The sequence below is a fragment of the Tyto alba genome, unplaced genomic scaffold (genome assembly GCF_018691265.1).
Source record: "Tyto alba isolate M040663 unplaced genomic scaffold, T.alba_DEE_v4.0 Super-Scaffold_45, whole genome shotgun sequence".
NCBI lineage: Eukaryota > Metazoa > Chordata > Aves > Strigiformes > Tytonidae > Tyto > Tyto alba.
The window spans coordinates 4,393,668-4,417,632 of NW_024881321.1; the positions used below are offsets into that span (position 1 = coordinate 4,393,668).

Genomic DNA, 23,965 nt, shown 5'->3' on the forward strand with positions numbered 1-23,965 from the left:
ACGAGTGGCTACAATCCTGTGAAGTGAAGCGAGCGATTGCAATGCTAAGCAGCTGAGAGCCTGGGCCAGACACTTTTTTTTTTTTTTTCTCCCCTCCCTCTAAAGTCTACTTATGATAATTGCTTTTGAATATTTATCTTGGGATTGCTTATTTGGAAGAAGTCACAGCTGCAGCTGCTCCTGCTGAAGTGACAGCCTGTGCTGCTGTCTCTTAGAGACCTTAGGTTCCCACTCTACGAGAAAGACTTTTTTTTTTTTTTTTTTTTTTTCAAATAAGGCATTCCTTGCCACGTTGATTCAAAATGGGTATAATTTCAAAGAGCAATGGGATTTATTACTGGTTGAAAGACCAGTGGAAGAAAACAGATGACCGGAATCACATGGAGAGATGACGGGATGACAGAGAAAGGGCTTTTGCCTGTTGCGAGGATAGTAACTGTGGGAGGACCCAGAAGTGGCCGCTGTGAAAAGATCAGCTCCGCGTGGGTAGTACCTCAGCCTTCACATCACACTTGAAAAGAACCGAAATGCCACACCTGGGTGAGTTACTGCTGAGCATCACCACTTCCCATGTGGCTGCCAGAACTAGAAGCATCAGGAAGATGCATTTCACAGGAGCACAACTGGGGCCCACACTTTTGCTCCTCACTGGCTTCAGGTAACAAGACACCGTCTTCATTAGTGAGCACGTGAGAAAAATCTAAAGCTGCTGGCTGAAAAACACCACATAACTTACTTTTTTTTTTTTTTTTTTTACCCCCAGCATATAAAATGCTGCATACCATTCGCAAGGACAGAAAATCACATGCATGTGTTTAAAATTGAGAATTAGGTTATCACAACTATTACAAACTATATGTGCTGTATGCAAGTGGGGCAGCTGGAGTTAAGGAGGCACATACAGAAAGTTTTCAGAGATTCTGATTTTTAATGCTGTATTACTCTTAAATCAACATACAATTTATAATTGGCTGGACAGAAATATCAAAGTTTACGTTTCAGAAACAAAACAAGTCCCCAAGCATGAATATCCCTGGAGCCCTGTGGAGCATTTTGAAACTTATTTTATGCAGAAAAATAATCTTTCCTACTGGACAGAAACGTATCAATGTTTCATCTCAATGTTTCTTTTAAGAAAGCCATTTCAACAGTGCCACTTCTGTGCTACCAACATGACACCACCAAAGCCCTAAATAAAATGCATTTCTATTGCTGTTTATTATTTGGGAAATGTACTTCATCCAGAAAAGCCAACATGCATGGTGCATCTCCTGACTGCAACAGCAGAAGCAAACAATAGCTCTCTGTAATAGGCATTTAAATCAGAAGAACAGAGATTTTCCTCAGGTGACAGTATTGCTATACAATATTCTAAAAAATTTTTTAGATCCAACATCATGGTAGCTCAATATTTTGTCCCAAAGATACGTACAAAGAAATTGGTAAGTTTTCTTGAAATGACTTTATTGCTATCAATTGGTAGCAGCAGATTCAACAGGGTTTTTTTTATTTTTTTGCTATTAACATACAATATTCCTTAAAATTCCCCTTAAACATCCAATTTATCATATGCCTACCGCAAAAGTCTTCTTTTTATTGACTTCACTATGAATTCCACACCTATTTGACATCTCAGAAGGAGGGGAACCTGCTCTTGAGCAGAAATTTTTAGCATCATTATTAATAAAGGATGTCTATGCCAGCACAAAACAAAGGCAAGAGCTTTAAAAATCTAAGCTGATAGGCTTTTCACATCCAGGAAAACCTCCCTGACTCTTTTTTTACAAAACATTTTTCTGATATGCCTGGAGTCAATACGCTGCGACGCAGGCTGGCAGCGCGGGATAGCAATAGAATCCATTAAATCTGTGTCGGGAGCTGGTTACAAGACACATTATACAGTAATTATGTTGAGGATTTTTTTGTGAAATAAAATCTATTTTTTAAAATGAGATGCTGAAAAATCACCCACTAACATTTTTGCAGACATGCTTTAGCCCTTGTCCAAATTGTAGAGGACGGCTCATCTTTTCCCACAGAAGCTCACAGGGCGGGTAATTTACTGAGCTACTGCTTGTTCTAATGACTGTTGGAGGGAACGGTTTGGCATCGGTAAGAGGAGATTAGTTTGTGTATTAATGCAATTCAAAAGTTCACTCGATTTACACAAAGTAATGAAAAGCTTAATGTGAACTCTCGACAATTCCGCTTTCTCCCTATCTCGAGTTCGTAACCCGGATTTCACTGAGCCTTTGAGAGGCTGCTTCGGAGGGGGAAAAAAAAAAAAAAAAGATTAAGGAGATGAGAGAAAACATATTCCCAACTCGCATCAAGGCTTAGACTAATACCAACCGCACGCCCCACGCACCGTGGTGAAACGTGGAGCCGCACGACTGCGAAAAGGCTGCCCGGGCTCCCTCACAAGGGCTCCCCCCCCCCCCGAAACTCCCGCTCAAACGGGTCCTTGGAGAGGGCAGGAGGCCGCGATGGGGCCGGGGGAAGGCAGGGAGCAAACAGCCGGATGGCAAGCCCTGGCCGCCCGCGACACCGGGTGATCGGTCCTCAGTTCGGAGGAGGAGGGGGGGCCGGAGGACAAAAATGAGATCGAACCACACGGCAACAACAGCAAAAAAAAAAATCTGAGTACGAGCGGCCCTCGGCCCCGCCACAGAGCTGTCTGAGGGAGTGAAGCCTGCGCGACGCGCTCCTGAGATCAGCTCTGTCAGCACAAGGCAACCCCCGATAATAAACCGATTCCTCGAGGCAGCAGGGGCTTCCCAAGGTGGGCATGAGGGTCACGGTCAACCGCGAAGATTTAGCTAGTCACGTAAGGCTCACCCTGCCATTGCTTCAGTTGGCTAAAAAAACACCCAACTTTCTTAATACTGCCTTTTCAATTAAGAAATCTACATTTGCTGAATTGCTAGAGAGATGTTATTTAACCCCCCACAGCTGCAGAGGAGCTCCCCAAAACGGGGAACGAGACAACTCGGAAGGTAGAAACCTAGCAGGGCCTGGCTTGCCGAGGCAAATTAGGACAAGGCACTAGGAGAATTCCTAACGGAGGAAAACCAAACGACCCTTGTTTAAACCCTCCTCTCGCCTCAAAATGAAAAGGCTCAAACCCCAAACTGATTAAATTAAAAAACCAAACGTAATACAAAGCCAGTTCCTCTTCCTCCTGAAGGTACCAGATTTTTCAGATGGCAAAATAAATGATCTATTGAAAAAAGCGCAGTATCCAAATATATTGTACATAAGCACTCCTTTGCGACACTGAAAATTCTCCAAGACTTCTCATGACATGGAAGCTGTGCCTTGGGCTCACACACACGTACAATAAAGTAAGACCAAACTTTTGTAGCCATTCATTTATCAGGCTTGTTGGGTCCCTGCTCCATTGGCACGAACCAACCCAGACACTGTCTATGACTGAAGTTTTTTTTTCAAATTCCAGCAAACCCCATGGTATTTAATACACAAAATGTCTCACACTTCCAAAGAAGCTGCCAGCGTCTCATATATAAAATTATTTTCATATATAGATACTTTCAGTAACTCCTCAAAAAAGAACCCAAACATTATTCAAGAGAAAGAATGAAAGTACAAGTCCAATTTTAAATAAGTAACACAACTCTCCCTTCCAGCTGCTCTGCACACACACTGAAGAGCCAAAGAATGCTAAGCATGGATGTAGATTTTTTAAATGTCAGATTTATTTCCTTTTTGATACCGAAGAGCTGTCCTGCTCTGCAAATTAACTGACAAAACAAGCTTTATTTTGGTTTGATTTTCATATTAAATTTGCTTAAAAAAACCCCCATGGATTTTCTCATGATAGGCCCTACAAATTGAAACTCAAATTAAATTTTCTCTTCTTATATACTACCATTTTATAATTAAATCTGCAAATCTTGAGTTTTTATCACTTCTGCTACCACTAGCTCTTCCTGCTATAGTACAGAAATTATACTGCATACATATAAACCAGAATTTATGTACAGACACAGAACCATAGAAGTAAAAGCACTGGGCAGACATAAAAGCTACCATTTGAGTTCATACACCCCAGCAGGAACTTCAGCCAAGCAATGTCTTGCCCACAAGCCTAAAGAGGATTTTACCATTGCCTTCAGGTCAGGCTCAGCAAGAATATCCTAAGCATGGCACAAGAAAGGCGGGAAACTGCCAACTCCATTGCAAGATCAAATCTAGAGCTCCTTAAAATAATAGTTATTTTAATTAATTATTTTTATGCTAACAACAACAAAATCAACGTTTTAAAGTAGTAAATTTACATTATGATTTTTCATACCAGGACTTCCCTTTACCAGCTTAGTTTTAGTACACATGATCCTCCCTAACAGAGTATTTACAGACAAGGGAAAATAGTTAAACATCAGGATATTTATTTTGCATACAAATATTTACAGAAAAATACTTAAAAAATTAAGTGTTCAAAGTTTAATTGACTTCACTTCAAAAAAGCTTCATGCTTTTATGTTATAAAAACATATTGCCTTTACTGTGCTCAAATTTAGTATTCAGATCTCTGGATTTTCTTATAAGAGCTTTCTTTTGTGCTTCGTCAAATCTATTGACTTTGAGATCCTGGTCTCGGTCAAATGGCCTTCTTTCTTGAGGTTTGGTCTTTTCCTCAGATGCTTTGCTCTTTAGCTTTCTCTGATGTATGTCCATGAGAGATTCTGACCTCTTTGACTCCTGAAAAAATGGGAAGGAGGAAGAGGAAATGAAGTATTACAGAATAACAACAATGTACAGAAAATCCAAATGAAAGACTGAAATTTGAGAGGCTAAAAATTGCAGAAAAAGATGACAGCTTAGCAACTGGAAAACAGAATGATAAATTTCACATACACAGAGCAGAAAGCACATGTAATCTTGTCTACGCTGAGTAAGACACTAATAATTCACTGATGTTAAAGACACCCATAATGTTGATCTCCGCAGACAGCGGAGATAAATTGTAAAAATGATGCAAAAGAAATATAAAAGTTGCTCTGCCATTATTAGCTGAGAGAAGTGAAGACAACATGTCAAGAGAAATACCTCAAAGTACAGGCCCAGTTTCTTACACACGTCCCCTAAGCATCTGTGTTTAGTCACTGCTAGGGGCAAGAACAAGCTGGATATGCTTTTCGATCTTCCTCACATGCACTACTCTGGTTTTAATGTGTGCTCTTAACTTTTCAGTATTTGAATGATTTGTTGCAAGCCCACAGGACAAAGTCACGGGTTTGAGCTAGAGCATGTCTTCTGCCAAGTCAAGGACTCTAGTTGTGTTTATTAAAGAGCATGATCCAGCCCAAATGCAACAAAAAAAAACCTTTCCCTGATTTCACACAGAAGCAGGATTAGTGCTCCCAAGACTATGTGGTGCCTCCATTACTCATGTAAAGCGTATCTGTGTATCACTAAGTACTCAATTTCTCAGACTCTCAAATCATTACATACCAGCCAAAAGATCAGTCCAAACCAACTCTCATCAGAAAGAGCGAAAGATGAGTGGCTCTGTTTTCCCATGTCTGGGAACACGAGACCTTTATTCCAAAGGTTCATTTTCCCTCACACTGTGCACTTACTTTATCACACATACAAATAATAATTTACACACGACATAAGAAATGATTCTCGTGGAAAACAGAAAACTGACAATGCTTATTCATGGTGTAACTGTGTCAGTGTTGGCAGAATCGCACCAGAGAATGTATTTGGCATCAGCATTGAAATAATTAATTGTAAGAAACTATTCTAGGAATTAAAGCTCTTGTTCTATGAAAGTATCCTTGACAAAGTTCAGCGGAAAAAAAAGTAAGAAAGAATAGAGGAAAAAAACTTTAAAAGAAAAAACCAAACCACCACCTGAAAATCAGAAAAGAGCTGATTTAAAAAACAAAACAGACAACAAAACAACCCAAGAAACATTGTTCTTAAAGAAGATGGCTTCTTCGGGTTTTTTTGAGAGAACTCCATTAACCTCAGAAACAGTAAAGGCCTAGACAGGTTTTATTCTGGCAATAGTACGTAGCAAATCCCACAGTTTTACATGGAAATTATTCTACTGTGTTCATAATGAGAGTAGAAACAGACAATGCGGAAGAAACTTAAGACAGTATGCTAATAGCTCTGGATTTGCAAGCCTCTAAGTCAAGAGGGACATGTGGATTTAATGAACTACAAATAAATTATTAAAAGTGCCAGATAAACTTCCATCATGTAATATAAGCCAAGGCTGCAATTCTCAAGTTAATGGTACTCTCAAGAGACCAGGTTGCCTTCCATAAGACTTCAGGCCATAAATCAGGGAAGAACTGGAACGCACAGCTGTAAGGCAGGCAACAGTCCATATACTCTGGCAGACAAGGCTGGCAGACAGAAAAGTGAGAGGGAATTTGACATGGAGTTCCGTTTTCTAGTAATCAACATCTGTCTGTGAAAATTATCTGCTTCTGCAGGGACTGAGGAATACTTCATGTCATAGTGCTATTGTAATGAGCAGTTAATGTAATTAATTACATAGTGTAATTGCTGCATTGATCTGCTTAACTCAAAAGAAGCTTAATGGGCTAATACGTATTTTGTCCTAAAAGTTAAGCCTTTACTACTGTTTTAATCTTGGGATGTCGGTAATTTGGTGAAGCAAGCCAATATTTGAATTAAGGCTGTCTACTCCCAGCAATCATGTCCTGACGTGCGGATGTTTTAAGGAACACACCACCTAAAACTGAGACAATATACACAAGCCCCAATTCTGTCACGTTGCTTTCAGCAGCAGTTGGAAGACCCAATCCTGCTCTTGTTGGAGTCAATGGCAAATGTTCTAATGACTGAAACAGCAGCAGGTTTGGGCGCAAAAAGGGAAGCCTGCAGTGGCGTCACCATGGAAACCAGCAGTGCTAGAAATGAGAACCAGAAGAAAAGAGTGAAGAATTAAAGGAAATGCAGGAAGAGGAAGTATTTTGCTATTACACTTACATTGTATGAAGTCACCTGCTCAACAAGTCTCTTGTCTCTCCCTGATAATACAATTTCTTCATTATCCTTACTGGTTGACTTTTTTGCCTCTTCTCTTTCCTGATGAGTAGAGCAAATCACACACTATAGTAATCAGAATGTCTGAAGTAAAAGGCAAGGAAATCTATATTTACTTTAATTAAATCTGAAGGGTAGAGGCCACAATAGAGGCCACCAGATATTTTTTGCTCAGCTTGATACAAGAAGTAACTGGACACACTGTAATTGGAAATTCAATGAGCTGATACCGAGTACCTGACTACTGCAGAAGGGAGAAGAAATAAATTAATATTAATGGTACTTAAGACCGTAATTTCATTGCCTTCACCTTTAAGCCTGAATTAATAAATTTTGATAACAAAGAAAAGTCTGGAAAAAAATTGTCATTGAACAGCTCAGGATATCTCTACCTTGTTTTCACAGAATATCAACAATATACATACTGCCTGCAGGTACATATGAATGAATAAATTCTTACCTTGGCTTTTCTCTCTCTGTCAGCTGGAGTATCTGTCCAAATAGATCTATCACCTGATTTGTCATCAGCTCTTCTCTTGAAAGTTCTTGGGCCAAATCCAAAGCTTTTCAATTCAGGTGGAAGCTCTGTCATCCACGATTCCCTGGTAACTTGCTTGGGTTCATCCTTTACAAAAGAAGTTGGGGGGTAGGAAGAGGGGAAAAAAAAGCATAATCAACAATTGCTGTCTCAATCTCTTAGCTTCTAGCAGAAATCATGGATTCTTCTGTCTTGACAATTGCAAACACTTAGCACTCTGAGCAGAACTGCAACTGGGTTCACACAGAAAGAGGAAAAGAAAAACACACATACACTTCAGCAAGAAAATATCAGAAATTAAGAAATCCAACTTACGCTGTCTGCTGAAGTAAGTTTTTCCTTCATTCTCTGAGCTCTGCGTTCGAATTCTTTAGTCACATCAGACTCCACTGGTCCTTTTGCAGGCATTGGGCCTATAAGATTGTCTTCTTCCTCACTACTATCTGTTACCTTCCAAAAATAAAACCATATGGCTAAGACCATCAAGAAACACTTCATAGAAAGGTTTATATGCTCTTCTAGACAAAACCAAACACAATATATCTGCCAGTCAGACAACAAAAACTGGATTTAAAACTCCGGATTAGATCTGTTCTAGCACTGTAACATGGATACTTAGTCTCCATGTTTCCAACAGCCCCATCTCTTGTCCGAGACAAGGCCGCTGGTACACACCGTGGCAATACACAGAGTCCTGTTACTTTACATTGCTCTGCACACAGCCACAGAGGCTCTGTGGCCACAGGTAAATTTGAAACACACAAGCATACATCCCTGACACTCTGGGCTTTGCCATCGCTAGCAACATTTGGGTGCACATCTGGAGTGAGGGTCACAATTTCACACTGGAAGGAGAACTGTCTCAACCTCAGGTTCTGAAAGGATGCTAGAAAAATTAACGTGCAAGCTAGGGTACAGTTGCACGCACAGTACTATACCCCTGGGTGCATATTATCTGCCAGTCTAATCCCTTGGTTCCGTCATTCACTTCTTCCATCCCTTTGGACATTGCATTCTAAGCAATTCCTTGGAGAATGGCTCAAAAGAAAAATAGGTCTGAAAGGGACTAGATGTTAATAAGAAACTTTGTGGGTACCAGGGGTTTTACAGAAAGCTCACAGGTCCCTCCAAGTCAAGACAGTACAGACGTGGATGGAGGCAGAACCGGACGGAAAATGGTGAAACCATGGTGCCCTGGAAGCAAAGGTAAGGTGCCCAGTATCTACAAAAGTGAAAAGATTTAGCTTACAGCCTGAACGTGGGTGATAAAGCAATGGGAGTAGGATGATGACAAGGCCGTATACTCGGGAAGCACAGGGCATTAGTTGAGAATACAAGGTGGTGGGCAACGAAGCTTCAAATAAAGGATGAAGAAGGTGGGGGGTGTACCATCAGAGCATTTAAGGGCTCAAGAGCAACGAGCAGTGGAAAAACAGTACCAGGAGCTTTCTAGGTAAAATAAGGTGCCTGAGGCAGAGGTGACCCAGTGAGTGGAGTATACAAAAACAAAGCACAGAACCTCCCTAGAAGAGTCACCTAATGGGAGCACAGGGAATGGAGGACGAGTGGGGCAGGAAAGGAATCCTGTTAACGCTGAGTTCGAGCGCAATAGTTCAGGCTGCTCATGGCTGGCAGCCCACTGCCGCAGAGGGATTCGAGCTAAGGAATACAGCAGGTGTGAAATAAGGCACTTTACTCCTCTGTGTGCCATTTGCTACAGAAACTGGCGTGCTTTAGTGACACTGCCCCAAGCTAGCCAAGCCAGTTGGCCCTGCGTGCCTCCAGGAGTCAAAGGCATGAACAGCAGGGAAGGCAAGCTTCGGGTGACAAGAGACACAGCTACCTATGGCTGTGGACCACAAGGTACAAGAGGAGGCTTAGCAAATTTAATGGCTGTATGACCAGTTGCATGAAATGGATCAGAAAGACTAAAGAGAGCGAGAAATAGCTGGTCGTTCATAAACACCATCAGTGCAATGGGGTAACACCGATTTCTTTTGTCAGTTTCCTCAGACATTTACATCAAGCTTTTACTCATTATCTACTTCTGCAATATTGCTTCAACTTCTAGAGAGTGAGGTGACTGCATTCCCTCTCTTTATTTTTAAAGAAGGAGCTGGTGGGGAAAAGGAATAACCAACTTGAGAAACCAACGTAGTAAACCACTTCCCTCTCTCTTTGTACAAACAAATAAAAAAAGCAAAGATGCAAGACTTTCGTAATAAATTGTATTGTAAAGTAGTTGAGAATGAAAGACAAATTCCATGCTGAGTTTTAATTGAAGAAGAGTGTCTCACTTCCTTTCTCATTAGTCTTAAGTTCAATTCACTCCATTACCACCTGCCTCAAACCAGATGAAATTAAACAAACATTAAAAAAACCAGAGCCTTCAAGTCTGAAGGAGAAATCAATATAAAGTGAAGAGATAGCATGGAACAAGCTACCTCTAAAGATGTACTAGAATACAAAATAATTAAGTAAATTAAAACAAAATAAACAAAAACATTAGTCATATTTAAAGGCAAAAAAAAAAAAGAGTATTATTAGGAAGAGGAAAAAAAATAAAATAAGCTAAGTTCTCTACCAGCTGTAACAAGGCTGATGCTAGAAGATCTATTTAGGAGAAAAGAGACTTTTTTATTTGTAAAATATACAAGCAAACCAGTTTTGACATCCCTGCCTCAAGAGATCTGTCATTATGATAAATTGCTTAATCGTTATTTGGAGTTATAATATGATGAGTATCTTAAAAATGTCAGACAATCATTCTTCATGAAGGATTATGACACTTGCTGTTGGAGGCTGGAAAATGATATAATTCACAACTACTTATCTAAAAAGTGCAGTTCCAGAGCAGCCTTTGCCTCATTCCTTCCAAGCATGTCCCATAGTATCTGGGAGTTAAAAATAAAATTTTAAAAATAAACAGAATAACTGTTAATTTTCACAAGGAATTAATATTGAGTTTATCATAGCACGAGATTGAGTTGCCTGAACACTGCTATCCAGCACCATTTTTGATGTCTTCGAGTATCCTGCCTGGCTGAAGAGGTGCTGCTCCAGAAGGATGCAAGCTGCTCTAGGTGCTACTCCCTGCCTGCCAGCCCACTGTTGATGATTCAGGTCCCTCAGAATGGTACGAGAGGCCCATGTTTAGGGAGCTGAATCTTCCCCATACTTCTAGCTGTATTTTATCACACATCTTATTCCCGAATGTTCTTTAGTAGTACATGCATTATTTTGCGGCTAGGGATTAGACTAGGACTTCTACCTAGCTTTTACCTAACCCGATAACAGTCAGAAAACACAAACCAAAAAAATTGCATTAGTGTCACTGTCCTGCTCCACCTTACTCTTAGTTACCGGTATCATCTTGCTGTTGATAAGAACAATTAGTGACACTCTCACATCACTCTTTACTGCATTCTTTTGGATAAACTCATTTAACACATCCACTAATAAACATTTTTAAGGAGGTAAAGATATGTGAAATATTAAATCATTTTGCTCCCCCATCAGCAAAGGAGTAAAATTAAAAAAATAGGTAAATATTTTTCAGTCAGGTTGCATTACTTCTTTAGTACCTTTAAAAATTTTAACTTTGCCAATATGTTCACTTGTGAAGGATGTCACACCAGAAGAAAGAATGGAAAAACATTAGGAAGAATTAGTGTGACTGCAGTTTAAGGTGACTGGATGTCTCGTGTTCAGGGAGTGCATCATCTGTCTAACAGCAAAACCACAACAAACCAGACCAGCCTTTTTCTTTTGTTAAAGCTTATTTATTCTCCAGTATTTGACTCAGACAAAAATATGCCCCACACTTTCTGATCTAAAATTAAACTATTGTGCTGAAAAGTATGTCTAGTATACTTTTTTCAGGCTCCTACTTGTTTAAGCATTTCAGATAGCTTGTACTAAACAAAAGGCTTCTATTTTCACAAACCTGGGTACGGAGTTCTGATGAAACAGATGGTCCTATGGAACATCTGCTATTCTTGGTGTCCTGCAAAGGTTTCCTAAAGCCAGGTGGTAATGCAGGACCTATAATGGGCCTTGAGGGAAAAACAAAACAAAACAAAACCCAAAATCTCGGTTTTCAGTTGAGGAGGGGAAAGGAAAAAAAAAAAAAGGAAGTAATATAACTAACATGCACAGTACATGAAATGACAGCCTTTCACTTTTTGCTGCAGGAAAAAAATGTAACAGATTAATATAAAATAAAAAAATAACATACTTATGTGAAGTATGATTCTCCTTCCTCCACATGCCAAGTGTGACCCCTATGCACACATCATAGAAATAACTAAATAAGAAGAGTTCTTCCATCTTCCAGGAGGACTGTTTCTCTGTTTTCCAGGAGGACCTCTGCAGATGGCTGGGATGCAAGAAAACTGGGAAAGTTGTAGCACGTAGTCAAGGAAATTCACTTTTTTCTTCCCTAGCTTCCTTCACCAGATTAAAGAGCAACGAAAGGTGGGAGGTCAAATATATGCTACTCTTTCTCTAGCAACAAAGCCAATTTTATTAATTCTTGCCTTGTAGCACAGTTTCACTGTCCTTCAATAAACAGAAACAGTGAACTGCGCTGATTTTAAGTTTATTTTCCCTTGGAGTGGGAGGAAAATTTTTGTGATCCCAGGTAACTTCACTGATTTGTTTTTACACAGCAGCTCTGCAAGCAGTATAATTCAGTTGTCTCCAGAAACACAGAGAGGTGAGAATCTCTTTTCATACTACAAACTGGGCTTGCAGTACTGACAAGACTTTTATATACAAGTTCCTCTTAAAAATCCACCATCATATTTTTTAAAGCTAATAAAAGCTAATTAAAAACCCAAACAATTATCACCTGAAGAAATATCCAAGTGACAGTATCCTCACAATATATCAGCAGAGACTTTGCTTATGATGATCTTCAGTTTCTGAGCTTTAGGACAATCAAGTGTAACACAACATGAATTGAATTATGCTAATTATGGTCTTCTACTAAATCCCGTATAATCTAATCAGTACAGCCCTGCTGTAGTGATATTATTGTCAGGATTTGAAGAGGGGAAATAAAAAGCAGAAAGTCCTGCCATAGAGCCAACCACAGATAGACAGGCAAGCAATAAATGTGAGCTCAGGCCAGGGCAAGGGCACTGGCGAGGTTTCAAACCCAGGCAATAGGTCTAGGTTAAATTTGAAGTTCCACTCCCACCTAGCTGCTGCAAAAAGGGAACAGCTTTTATTTTCCTCTGTTTCTTTCTGACTGCTTTCCTGTTAAAACCGTATTTTAAATTCCCAATATAAAGAGATTGAATTTAAACCTATACAAATATGGCCAAAATAATCTTTTGTTTTAGTATACAAATGCCTTTATTTTGCATAGAGAGACAGTTACACCAAGCTATAAAAAAAAAGCTTTCTACTAAAATACATAAGAACATCTATGCTGTGGGCTGTATCTGTGCAACTTGTGAAAAAGAGCAGATCTCGAATACTCTGTCTTGCTTCTGTCACAGCTCAAAGGCTCTTCCAAAGAATAGAAAAATGGTTCCTATATTCATCCCTCCCACGCCTTCCATTTCTACGCCTTTTTTTTTTTTTTTTTTACCCCCCACATGAATAACCCTGTTGCTCAGGTCTTTTCCTCAGCAGCACACAGCCAGCAGGATTCTTGATCGTTTCCTGAATGTCCAAAGGCCTTCTGAACAGGTGAAGTGACTCTAAATAAAACTCTGTTAAACATATTTTGCTGCTGTTGGCAACTTCAGTAACTACTGATATATGTTCAAAAAGAAACACCCCAAACTAATCATGAATTAAGCTCTCATTTAAGGAATACTGGATTACATATACGGCAAAGAACGTTTTCCTGTTAGAGTCAGCAGTACCTGCTAATGCATGTTTCAAGAAGGGCATTTCATTGTTGTCCTGATGTATAACACAAAATTTTTAAAAATAACCTTCGCTCTTTACCTTGATGTAAGAATACTTCGGGGATATTTATCTATGCTGCACTTCTGTCTAACATTGATAAACAGCAATATCCTTTCCAAAGTTGAAAGAAATCTGTTCGTATATAAATTTTATGCTGGAATGATTCAAACAATTTTTAACAAGCTGCAAACTACCACATGAGCTGCTCCTAATCATGAATACGTTGCTTTGACAAGTCTGGAAAAGATGTAACAGAACAAAAGCTCTTCTAAAAGAACGAGTATGTCACACAGAGCTAATAAACAGTATGTCCATACATTGAAACAAACAGCCTGCGTTTGTTTCAATTATTCACAGCTATGATCATCAGCTGGCAATCTGCTCAACACTCGGGGCAACACAGTGGGGAGACAGCTAAGAAGCATTGTGTCTACACCCTGCGCAGCTCAGGCGCCCGCGTGTCAGCACAACCAGACTGCCAGGTGTACGGGGGTGGAAGGCAGACAAGGATCTTCCCACACATCACACCTTTCCCACCTATTCGGGGAATCAGGCTGGGTGCAAAACAGCTCTGCTCAATCTGCTTTCTCAGTATGTGCTAGGAGCAGTCGTATGGTGATCTAGGACAAAAAAAAAAAAAAAAAACAAAAAACAAAAAAACAATCCCAAACTAGCAAGTGCCTTTTACTGCTTTAATCTCTCATACTCACAGACACAGAGCAGACTCCTGCCCTCTGAATGTAAACATAAATTATCCAGCATCTTGGGAATAAACTGCTAAGTAGAAATAAAAGTTGGATGAACATACAAAAGACTAAGATTTTATGATGGGTGACCACCTGCGTTACTGTCCGTTTCTCTAACCTTCAAACTACAAGTTGCCTCTTTTCTTCCTCTTTTCCTTTGCACACTTTGACATGGCGTTTTACCACAGGAGTAATTCATGCCAAAAAAACAAGAAAACAAGAAGGCTACCTCTGCTGATATTAAAAACTGCAAGCATTTATTTGCTTTATTAGAGATCACATTATTTTAGTGACTTCCTAAATTCTCTAATTAAAATGACACATTGTGCACACGAAACTCAAGAAAAAGAAAAAAATATCAGTTACTCTTGGGACCATCAAAGCACCAAACGAGCCCACTGATCAAGATACCTGTAATTACAAAAGAGTTTGTCTGTTACAGCAAAATGTAACCAAACAGATACAAAGAGGATATTTCCAAATAACCTTAATTACATATATTCTTGTTTTCCTAACTGCCGTCAAGCATCATAAAAATTTACCTAAACTAAAAAAAATTTCAGCTTCAAAATTTCCTTTGAGACGGATTACTACACCTACAGCTCGACAAGCTCGACAAGTTGAGTCACTTTTCTAGAACTAAAAACTCATACCTGACAGGTCGGTATTGATTTATTTTACCTATCAGCTCCTTATTGCTCTGAGGGAGATAATAGTGATCAAGGGACTCTCTTGTACCTTTAATCAATAAGCATCCCCCTTGGAAATACCAACTTCACTATGGATTATCATTTCAAATTATAGAAGAAAGTACCCAGATTGATATAAAGACGAGAAGGCTGTGAGACATGGTGAAATTCTGCATAGAAAATCTATAAATAGGTGTTTTTTTTTTTTCAGGAAATATTTTAAAATTGCATGCAATCAAATGGAAAGCTTCCTGATAGAGGCTATAAATAATGCTTATTTGCTTAGAACTGACGGTTTACTTTCTAGAAACCTACACTGTTCAGACTAGTTTTCTGCCTGAAGACATATAAATAATAATCCTTGGTGCATTAGCAAACAACAATTCCAATAATCTGCGTTGTATTGTAACACTGCAAAGCTAACTGCCCTACTTCCTCACAGCCAAGAATGAACTACAGAACTATGGGTCCGTGAACCTGTAATTTGTTTTTGCTGCACTGATCCCAGACCTGTCATAAGAAATGGAAGAAATTTGACATTCAGAATGTAACTCAGACAATGCCCATTTTTTCTCTTTCTCTCCAACCTTCCAACCAGGATTAGGAGGGCCACGTGTTCTGTCTCAAGGGAATGCTGTTCCTGTTCTCAGAATGTGGAGGAAGTAATTTTAATCATCTGAATCTGAAGTGCACAATTGAAATGTTCTGTAATAGTGCCACAAAATATTTTATCTAAAATAATTGTGTTTTAAGGAAAAGAGTCTGAATATAATTCCATTTTAATTACCTCTCTGGAGAATCATCCTGTTTTTTAAATCCAGGAGGAAGAGCAGGCCCAAAAAAGCCATCATCATCTTCATCGTCTTCACGAATTCTTTTTGGCTTTCTGAAAATACAAAGATTTCACTTAATAATTACCTTGACATGCATAGCAATTATCTACATTTTAAAAAGGAAAAAAAAAACAAAAAACAAAAAACCAACAAACCATAAAATTATTTCAGACAGTCTTATGTACAAAATATCCTGCTGTTACCAAGGAAACAGTACAAAAGGATCCAAAATAATTTGAAGCAATTAAAAAATTGGGAGCATAAGCTTCACTCCAAAAATGCTCTGACATTTAAAAACCCCATTAAGAATGCTTTTGTCGTAGAAAGAGGAGTAGTATAATGCTGAAATACCATTTTCTAGTCACTAACCGACTTTAAATTCAGCACACTTCTTTCTCCATTTTTATACACTGTCTGCATTTTGACTAGTATTTTTCTCAGTTAAATTCTAATTAACTGAAAAACTGTTCAAGACAAGAAGAGTAATAATTATTCTAACACTCATTAAGGTGGCATAATGACCTTCAAGTCCCTTATATAAGGCCTAGCACAAACACACACAAGTTCTAACACAGCAATTGTGAGTAATCAAGCCCCACCAAATCAGAGTATGTGCAGAATCCTGTTATTTTCTAAACAATTTGTGGGTCTTTTTATCATTAGAGTTGACTTAATTGAATGCATAAATTTCTGCCCATAATAGTTCTTACGGCCTCTCAACAAGAGGTAGTATACCAGAAACAGGACAAAATTCAAGCACCAAATACTTACATACACGGTAAGTGGTGTCTGTCCTTAGTATAAACAAGCAAAACATTAAGGATTTTATTACTTTAATTGCAGAACTAAAATAAAACATGTAAATACAGAGAGCTGATTGCTCTAAATAACTTAAATCCACTGTAGGGTGTCAAACAGGTCAGCTGAACATTCTTGACCACAAAGAACATGCAGAACATCATGGAGTTTTACGCAGGTAGAGGCTTTACCTCTTTACTTATATAATACCGTCCCTTCCTCATAATTTATGCAGACACATTTCATTTTCAATACAATGTAAATATACAAATAACGTAAGAACATACTCACTTGGGTGCTGGATCTCCTTCTGTCTCTTCAGAATCACTGTTTGCACCTCTGGGTAGAGGAAGAGGTTCTGAGTCGTCATCGCTGTCAGGGGTTTCTGAGCTACAGCTGCTTTTATAGCCTGGGGGCAGAGCTGGTCCTGCAACTGAATGTCCAGAGTTATTTGGGGTACTTATTAAACATTTCAAATGAACATGGTCTGCCTTGGTATTCCCAAAACACATATCTACCTGGAATTAAGTTTAGTCAAACGTTGCTCTGTCTAGCATTTAAAGATACCTAAACAGACTTCTAGAGGTTACTTTCTTCAGCACTGTATTTCAATGAACAAACCCCCCTGAATTAAATTACTACATTACTAATCCATTACTACATGAGTGTCTTCTGGAAAATTACTAGAAAGCCCTGTTCTATCTAACAACTGATTTACAACGTACATGGTATAAATTGGCATATTTAAAAGAACCTAGCACCTTAAGAAAGCATTTGAAGCTCACTAGTGAAGAATCACATAATTTGTACATACACAAAATGGGAGACCACAGATTAGTGGCATTTAATTGCCAGCCTGCTTTAGGAATGGTTTAACGGTTAAGATTATTCCCAGTTCAGCTAAGAGTGAACAGCAGGCACACACTTAAGTACTCTGCTGAAAAAGGGAGGAATTAGGCATTCAGACTTCAAAGAATCGTTGCTGTCAGAAGGCCGGAGCGGTGGATGGAGATCTCATGGTCCAGCCAACCCTTCACTCTCTGGAGTAATGAGGAGGGGGATGGATATCCCAGCAAAGTTAAAATTCAGACACTAACACTGCTAACAGGCCTGAGCTGTTTCTGGCACGGTCCTCACCAGCAGGCACAGCTCTTCATAGACTTATTTGGATATAGCACCACATACACCGGGCCCAGAAGTAGCTTAGCCACTGATCCCAACAGCAAATGCCCCCCAGACGAGATGCTCAACACAGGCTCAACCAACACAGAGCCAGCTGGAATAAGCAAAGAGCAGCAATGGTCACAAGAGAAGAGGCCTTCTCAGATCCAGGGCAGCGCATTCAGGGCCAGCACCAGTTTACACACACAGCATGAAAAGCCACCTGATATAATGAAGATTTGATCCTACTGATGATTTAGCACCCTGAAACACAGACACCATTCCTCCTTTCAATGTTGCAAGCATGGAGTCTAAGACTGACAGGACAGAAAGATGTTTCGGTGGGGAAAAGACATTGTTAGCTTTATGAATAGTCAAGGGTTAGCTGAAAAGATGAGGTGCAATAAAACCACATAAATGAAAGGTACCAGGAAATTACATCTTCAGTTAAAGAACAACTTTTTGTTGGTGCAAAATAAAACCTGATACAGATTATGGTTCCATTGTTAGCTGACAAAGGCTAGGCAGAAATTGAGTCCTTCAAGTGAGCTACATAAAGCTTTCACTCATCTCTAGCACCAGATACAGAGCAAGGACAGTCTAGTTGTTACAAAGAATCCAGACAGATTCGCCACTTATTTTGTCTTCTGTTTTAATGGGAAAGACTTTGACTAGGACATACAAATCAATTTCAACACTAAGAAGGAAAAAAAAAAAACACAACATCACAACAGATGAGTGATAAATAGGAATAAAGACTCCTATGAAGTCTCCCACTTTGGTACGAGAAACACCACTGGATAAAAAGCACTTAAAAACCAGACAAAACCCACACAACAGCTTTCTCCAGCCACATGGTGCCCTGATACCACAAAAGCAAAACTTTTTCACTCTGAATACAGTTAAGAGACAGGACTTGGAGTGAAAGGATCAAACTGAGGTGCAGTTTGCTGAGTCTGATACTGTAGAGGAAGAGAGAAATTGGGAGCAGCTTTGTGAGTTGGAAAGAACTAGTAAAAACAACACTATTTAAGGAAGGAGTCAGTGGGACCACTCATGTTGTCCAACATCAGGGTTAACACACATGCTTTGCTTTCTACCCCAATTCCGCTCCGTTATGCCAGCACAAGTGTCTGCGTGGGCTATGCAATAAACTGGATCAGGGAACTTGAGGCATAAAAATAACACTGTAAAACCCAGCACTCCCCTGAAAGAACTGTTTGTTCATGGAACTGCAACCTAAGCAGGACATCCAGAAACAAAATAGAGACAGAAACTGGTTCATGAGGGGAAACTGGCATTTAAAGCCTGGGGAAGGAAAAGTCCTTGGACATGGTGAAAGAAGTGGAGGGGAAAGAGACTTGGGAGAATGGGGGTTAATTATTAATGTGGTCATGGTACTTACTGAGACTAATAATCAGCACAGGTGAGGATACAGCTATGGCTCAGGGTGGGGTGGGGAGCCACAGGAGAGAGTAGAGAGGAAGGAAAGGGAATTGCTAAGCATAGATTCTGGGTACAAAGAAAGGAAAGGGTAAGGAGGGAGGCCAAGATTTAATGAGAAGTCTGTGAATGAAATTCCCTGAAAGCTATGGAAAAGTAGAAAGATACAGATCAAAGGAGGAGTGGAGGAGAGCTCAGAGTGTCAGGAAACTAAAACCAATGAGGTGAGGAAATGGATGTAGCAACGGTAGAGCAACAGGAAAGCGAGCAAGTAACAAGAACTCAGAACAACTCAGAGCAGGACAGTGGGGTAAAAAAGTGTGAGAAGAAAATTTTGAAGATGATCAGGAGAGAAACAGAGCCAAGGACATGTCTCAAGTCAGACTGAAGGGAATGGCTCACAGCTGCTAGAAGTGGCCATCCTACTACTGTTGCTCTGACTTGCCCTCTCCATTGAGCTGGTCCTGGTGACTATCCACCTGAAAATTAAGTCAATTCAATTCAGAAACCAAATTAAAAATTATTTTTTTGTTTTGTTTTTGCTAGATTAGTTTCTGCTGTATTTGGCAATTCTAAGCAAGCTCCCATGCCATCAGACAGGCACCTAGAACCCCTCAAGGACAGACAGGAGCAGGGCCTTTTGCCTTCAGCAACAGATCAACTCTGACATATCACATCAATGCATCTGTACTTTAACAAATGTGTCCTCAATGCTGAAATAGACAAAACCCCCTTCTGCATCTCTGGTTATTTTTAGCCATTCTCTAGCATTTCTCTCCTGCTGGTACAAGGACAGCACAGAGGCAGGCACAAATGGGCCTAAGGAAGTATGATTCTTCCAGCACAAGCACATTTAGGCCAGCTTCAAAGAACCATCATGAGATGGAGAATCCGATGATGACTGTGTCCATGAGTTGGACAGTGACAAGCTGAAGAAGGAAAGGTAAAGGATTTACCAGGGATGAGCTTCTGGTCTGTCCAACTACTGTTTGCTCTCATTGTGACCCTCAGTAAGGGCTGCAGGGTTTGAGTAGCATCTGTCCTCTGACACCAGTGGACATTTGTATCTCCTGGCAAAGTCCATTTTGGCTTCCCCTGTGCTGACTTACAGTCAGAGCAGCAACTGGTACTTCACCTTAGTTACTCCCTTACATTCTGAGGCAGGGATGCACATGGAAATGAACAACCAAGCTTTTAACTCTGCTCATGTCTCACAATGCAAAACACCACGTTAACATTAATGTGATTACACATGCTACAATTACTACATCTTCAGTTTTAATTCATTAACAACAAAAAAAAGGGGCAAAATTTTGCATGCTGAAAGTTACAACCACTAACAGAGCTGCTACATCAGGGCTTGGAACTAGATGATCTTTAAAGGTCCCTTCCAACCCAAACCATTCTGTGATTCCATGTTATCCATATCAAGATGAAAGAAATGCAGATTTAAGAATGGATCAGCAGGCATCTTTGCTCACTACATCCAGCATGGCAATGTCATATCGCAGACAGAAGACAAATGCTTATCTGGCAGCCAAGAGGGCAAACTGCATCCCGGAGTGCATCAAACACAGTAAATCAGCTGGTTGAGAGGTGACTGTCCTGCTGTATTCAGCGTTGGTGCGGCCTCACCTTGAATACTGTGTGCAGTTTCGGGCCCCACAATTTAAGAAGGATGTGAAAGTCCTTGAGTGCGTCCAGAGGAGAGCAAAAAAGCTGATGAAAGGGCTGGAAGGAATGTCCTAGGAGGAGCAGCTGAAGTCTTTGGGCTTGTTTAATTTGGAGAAAAGGAGGCTGAGGGGCGACCTCGGTGCTCTCCACAGCTTCCTGAGGCGGGGAAGTGGAGACGGAGGGGCTGAGCTCTTCTCCCTGGCATCCAGGGATGGGATGTGTGGGAATGGCTCAGAGCTGCACCAGGGGAGGGTTAGACTGGACATTAGGAAGCATTTCCTCACCGAGAGGGTGATCAAACCCTGGAACAGGCTTCCTAGAGAGGCGGTCGATGCCCTAAGTCTGTGAGTGTTTAAGAGGGATTTGGACAATGCCCTCAACAACATGCTTTAACATTTGGTCAGCCCTGAATTGGTCATGCAGTTGGACTAGATGATCATCGTAGGTCCCTTCCAACTGGAACAGTCTATTCCATTCTTTTATAGTTCTGAGTGAAACCTTTTTGACAGAATTCTCAGAATGGCTGCTCAAAGTCCTACTTTGTTGCTGTTGGGAGGCAGAAACTATGAAAGTAGAATAAAAACCCATGAGTGTTCTTAAAGAAAAGCAAAGAGCAGCTCAAATATCAGTGAGACCAGAAGGAAAGAAAACCTGCAGAAAAAACTGTTCATCTTTAAAAGGCGAAGTATCTCTTAAAATAGCTAGAATACACAAGCAAATAGTTACAGAACAACTTTTAGGCCCATTCTGTCTCAAGACCCTGCAAGTGTTACAGCACAGAAGATGCTTGAAGCAGCCCCACCACACGATTTTGCTGCTCAGAACCTCCAGGCACGGGGCTCCAGCTGGAGCTGTACTTCTGCACAACAAAGCGCCTTATGCCAAAGTACTTGCTCTCTCCTCCTCCTCTGCCCTGCAGCAGTATGCCTCATGTGGAGAGCAGGCACACTTGGTTGTTGTGCCAAGCTGTTTTAAGTCAGGAAAAGTTTCTAAAAGTTATAAAAACAAATAAACCACCCCCCAGTTGTTTTTGTTTGTTGTTGTTTTTTTTTTTTTAAAAGCAAATAAATTCCTTCATCCACTTCACACAGAAATCCCCATGCAGATCTGCCAGTGTAACTGTACTACAACGGAGTCAACGTACACTGGGACAACAAGTGGAAAAGCTGGAGTCAATACCTTAGACTAGATACTCTCCAAACACTTGGTATCACAAAACCACAGCCTAACTATAAGTTTAACTTATTTTGCTCAGTGGATTCACACACAGTATAAATATCTGCAACACGTATCAGTACATTGATAGGAAGTGAATAAGCAATCAACACAAATACGAATGGGAAAGGCTGCATCAGCTCAACCAAGCGTGTAGCTGGGACTTCAGTACAAAGCCAAACTACAGACCTGGAGCTTGATGTTGCTATGGTGTCAGCTAAATTCCTCTCTTCCTATTGCTCCCTCTTCTGGATTAAGAAACGAGACGAGCAGACGAGCACAGCAAACCTTTCCAACCGGAGCTGCTTTGTTTGGCATACCAAACGATCACTGAAACACTGCCAGAAAATGAATATATATACTAGTGACCTGACCCTGGATTAAATACGGAGAGTGCTAATGCTCAAACTGCTACTTCCAGAGATATTATCGATACAGAACATGTAAGAGTTTAAGTGGGGGGGAAACTGAGCTCCACTGCAGAAGAGGCAGCCTGGCAGTCAGCTGGTCTCAGAGAGATCCCACTTCTGATGTGGCTGCTCTCAACATTAGAGACCCTGGCAAGGGGAGGCACCACAGCCTGGCTGAGCACCAGTCAGCTCTGCACCCCGAGGAAAGATACCTGAAAAACAGTAGTTTCATGAAGTGTTTTGGCTTAACAAAGGACAGCAAGCTCCACAGACCTAACCACCGCCTCTTTTTTCTGGCCACTAACTTCACGCCCACAGCTGAGAGAAGGCCAGAACTATTTCCTTTGCTTAAAGAACTTGTTTATAGTAGAATCCTAGTTGATCAGTATGTCCTACTTGCATTCTTTTCTCAGTTTCACCCGCAAAGTTTAGTCAACTGCTGGGCGGAATTAACAGCAAGATGTTTGGAAGCAAGGCAGCTTCTCTCCTGATCAAATTTAGGTAGACTTTAACCGTTAAGTTTCCCGAGTCCCCCTGGCACCATTGTCAAGATAAGCACCTGGGAGTTAGTTTGGAGCATCTGGAGAACGGATGAGCTCACTCCATGGCCGTATGCGGGCAAAGGAAACCCAAAATTCAATCAGCGGACACTGTGAGGAAGACGATGAACGACCACCCGAGGAGGGAAAGACCCTAACCCTGATTTTATCACGCATGCTCGGACTATGTAAATTCCAGGGAATCTTACGTATATGTAATTAGTTCTTGGAAATCCGCTGCATACATGTAACCTCGCGGCGTATATTCTCTGTGATTTTACCCGCCCGCTGGAGCGATCCCCCGCGCTGCCAGCAGAAAATACCCGCTTAACAGTCATTTTAGATTCTAACTGCTGAGTGAATCCCACAGCTACGGAAAAACGCAGGCCTAAACGCACATTCGCGACTTGGGCAGGAAAACCCTAAAACAGATCAGCGCAGTATTTTTTTTTTTTTTTTTTAAAAACGGCACGTTTCAGACCGTCACATATCTGCTGGATCCCATCGCGCAAGATTTGATTGTTTGTTTTTTTTTTTTTTTTTTTTTCCCCTGAAAAAGCCGCTACAAAAGCCACCCGTGAAGCTGAGCTTCCCCCAGACACCCCCCCCGCTGCGGAGCCACCTCACCCCCACGCGAGAGGCGGCCGCGCGCCTCCCCCCACCCCCACGCAGCGGACCCGCCGCTCGCGTTCGCGCATCCCGCCGTCACGCGCGTGACGGAGGACGTGGGGGGGGGGGGTGGGGTGGGGGCGGGGCGCCCCTCGCGCCTTACCCTGGCTGAAGTCCTCATCCGGGTCCGCCTCCGCGCGGCGCGGGAAGCCGGGCGGCAGCGCGGGGCCGATGAGCTCGCGGGACATGGCGAGGGGCCGGGAGGTGGCGCATAGCGCATGCGCAGCGCACCTCGGGGCGCGGGGGGGCGGGGCGAGGAAGGGAGGGACGGA

The 23,965-nt window shown here is 41.0% G+C and overlaps 1 protein-coding gene across 3 annotated transcripts; it reads right to left on the reverse strand.

The window, feature by feature from the left end:
* Positions 1-905: 905 nt before the first annotated feature.
* On the reverse strand, positions 906-23,920 carry GPALPP1 (GPALPP motifs containing 1). 3 transcript variants are annotated; one of them, XM_042805991.1, is made up of 8 exons: positions 23,797-23,920; positions 16,874-17,015; positions 15,739-15,837; positions 11,538-11,646; positions 7,907-8,041; positions 7,514-7,678; positions 6,997-7,095; positions 906-4,722 (listed from the first exon to the last, which is right to left on the reverse strand). In XM_042805991.1, exons 1-8 carry the CDS (start codon positions 23,879-23,881, stop codon positions 4,504-4,506), a joined length of 1,053 nt encoding a protein of 350 aa, XP_042661925.1. In that variant the 5' UTR covers positions 23,882-23,920; the 3' UTR covers positions 906-4,503. The 3 variants fall into 3 exon arrangements, with proteins under 3 accessions (XP_042661925.1, XP_032862590.1, XP_032862592.1); XM_033006699.2 differs by lacking the exon at positions 23,797-23,920 and having other exon boundaries at positions 16,870-17,014; XM_033006701.2 differs by lacking the exons at positions 16,874-17,015; positions 23,797-23,920 and adding an exon at positions 11,829-14,136 and having other exon boundaries at positions 15,739-15,804.
* Positions 23,921-23,965: the final 45 nt, after the last annotated feature.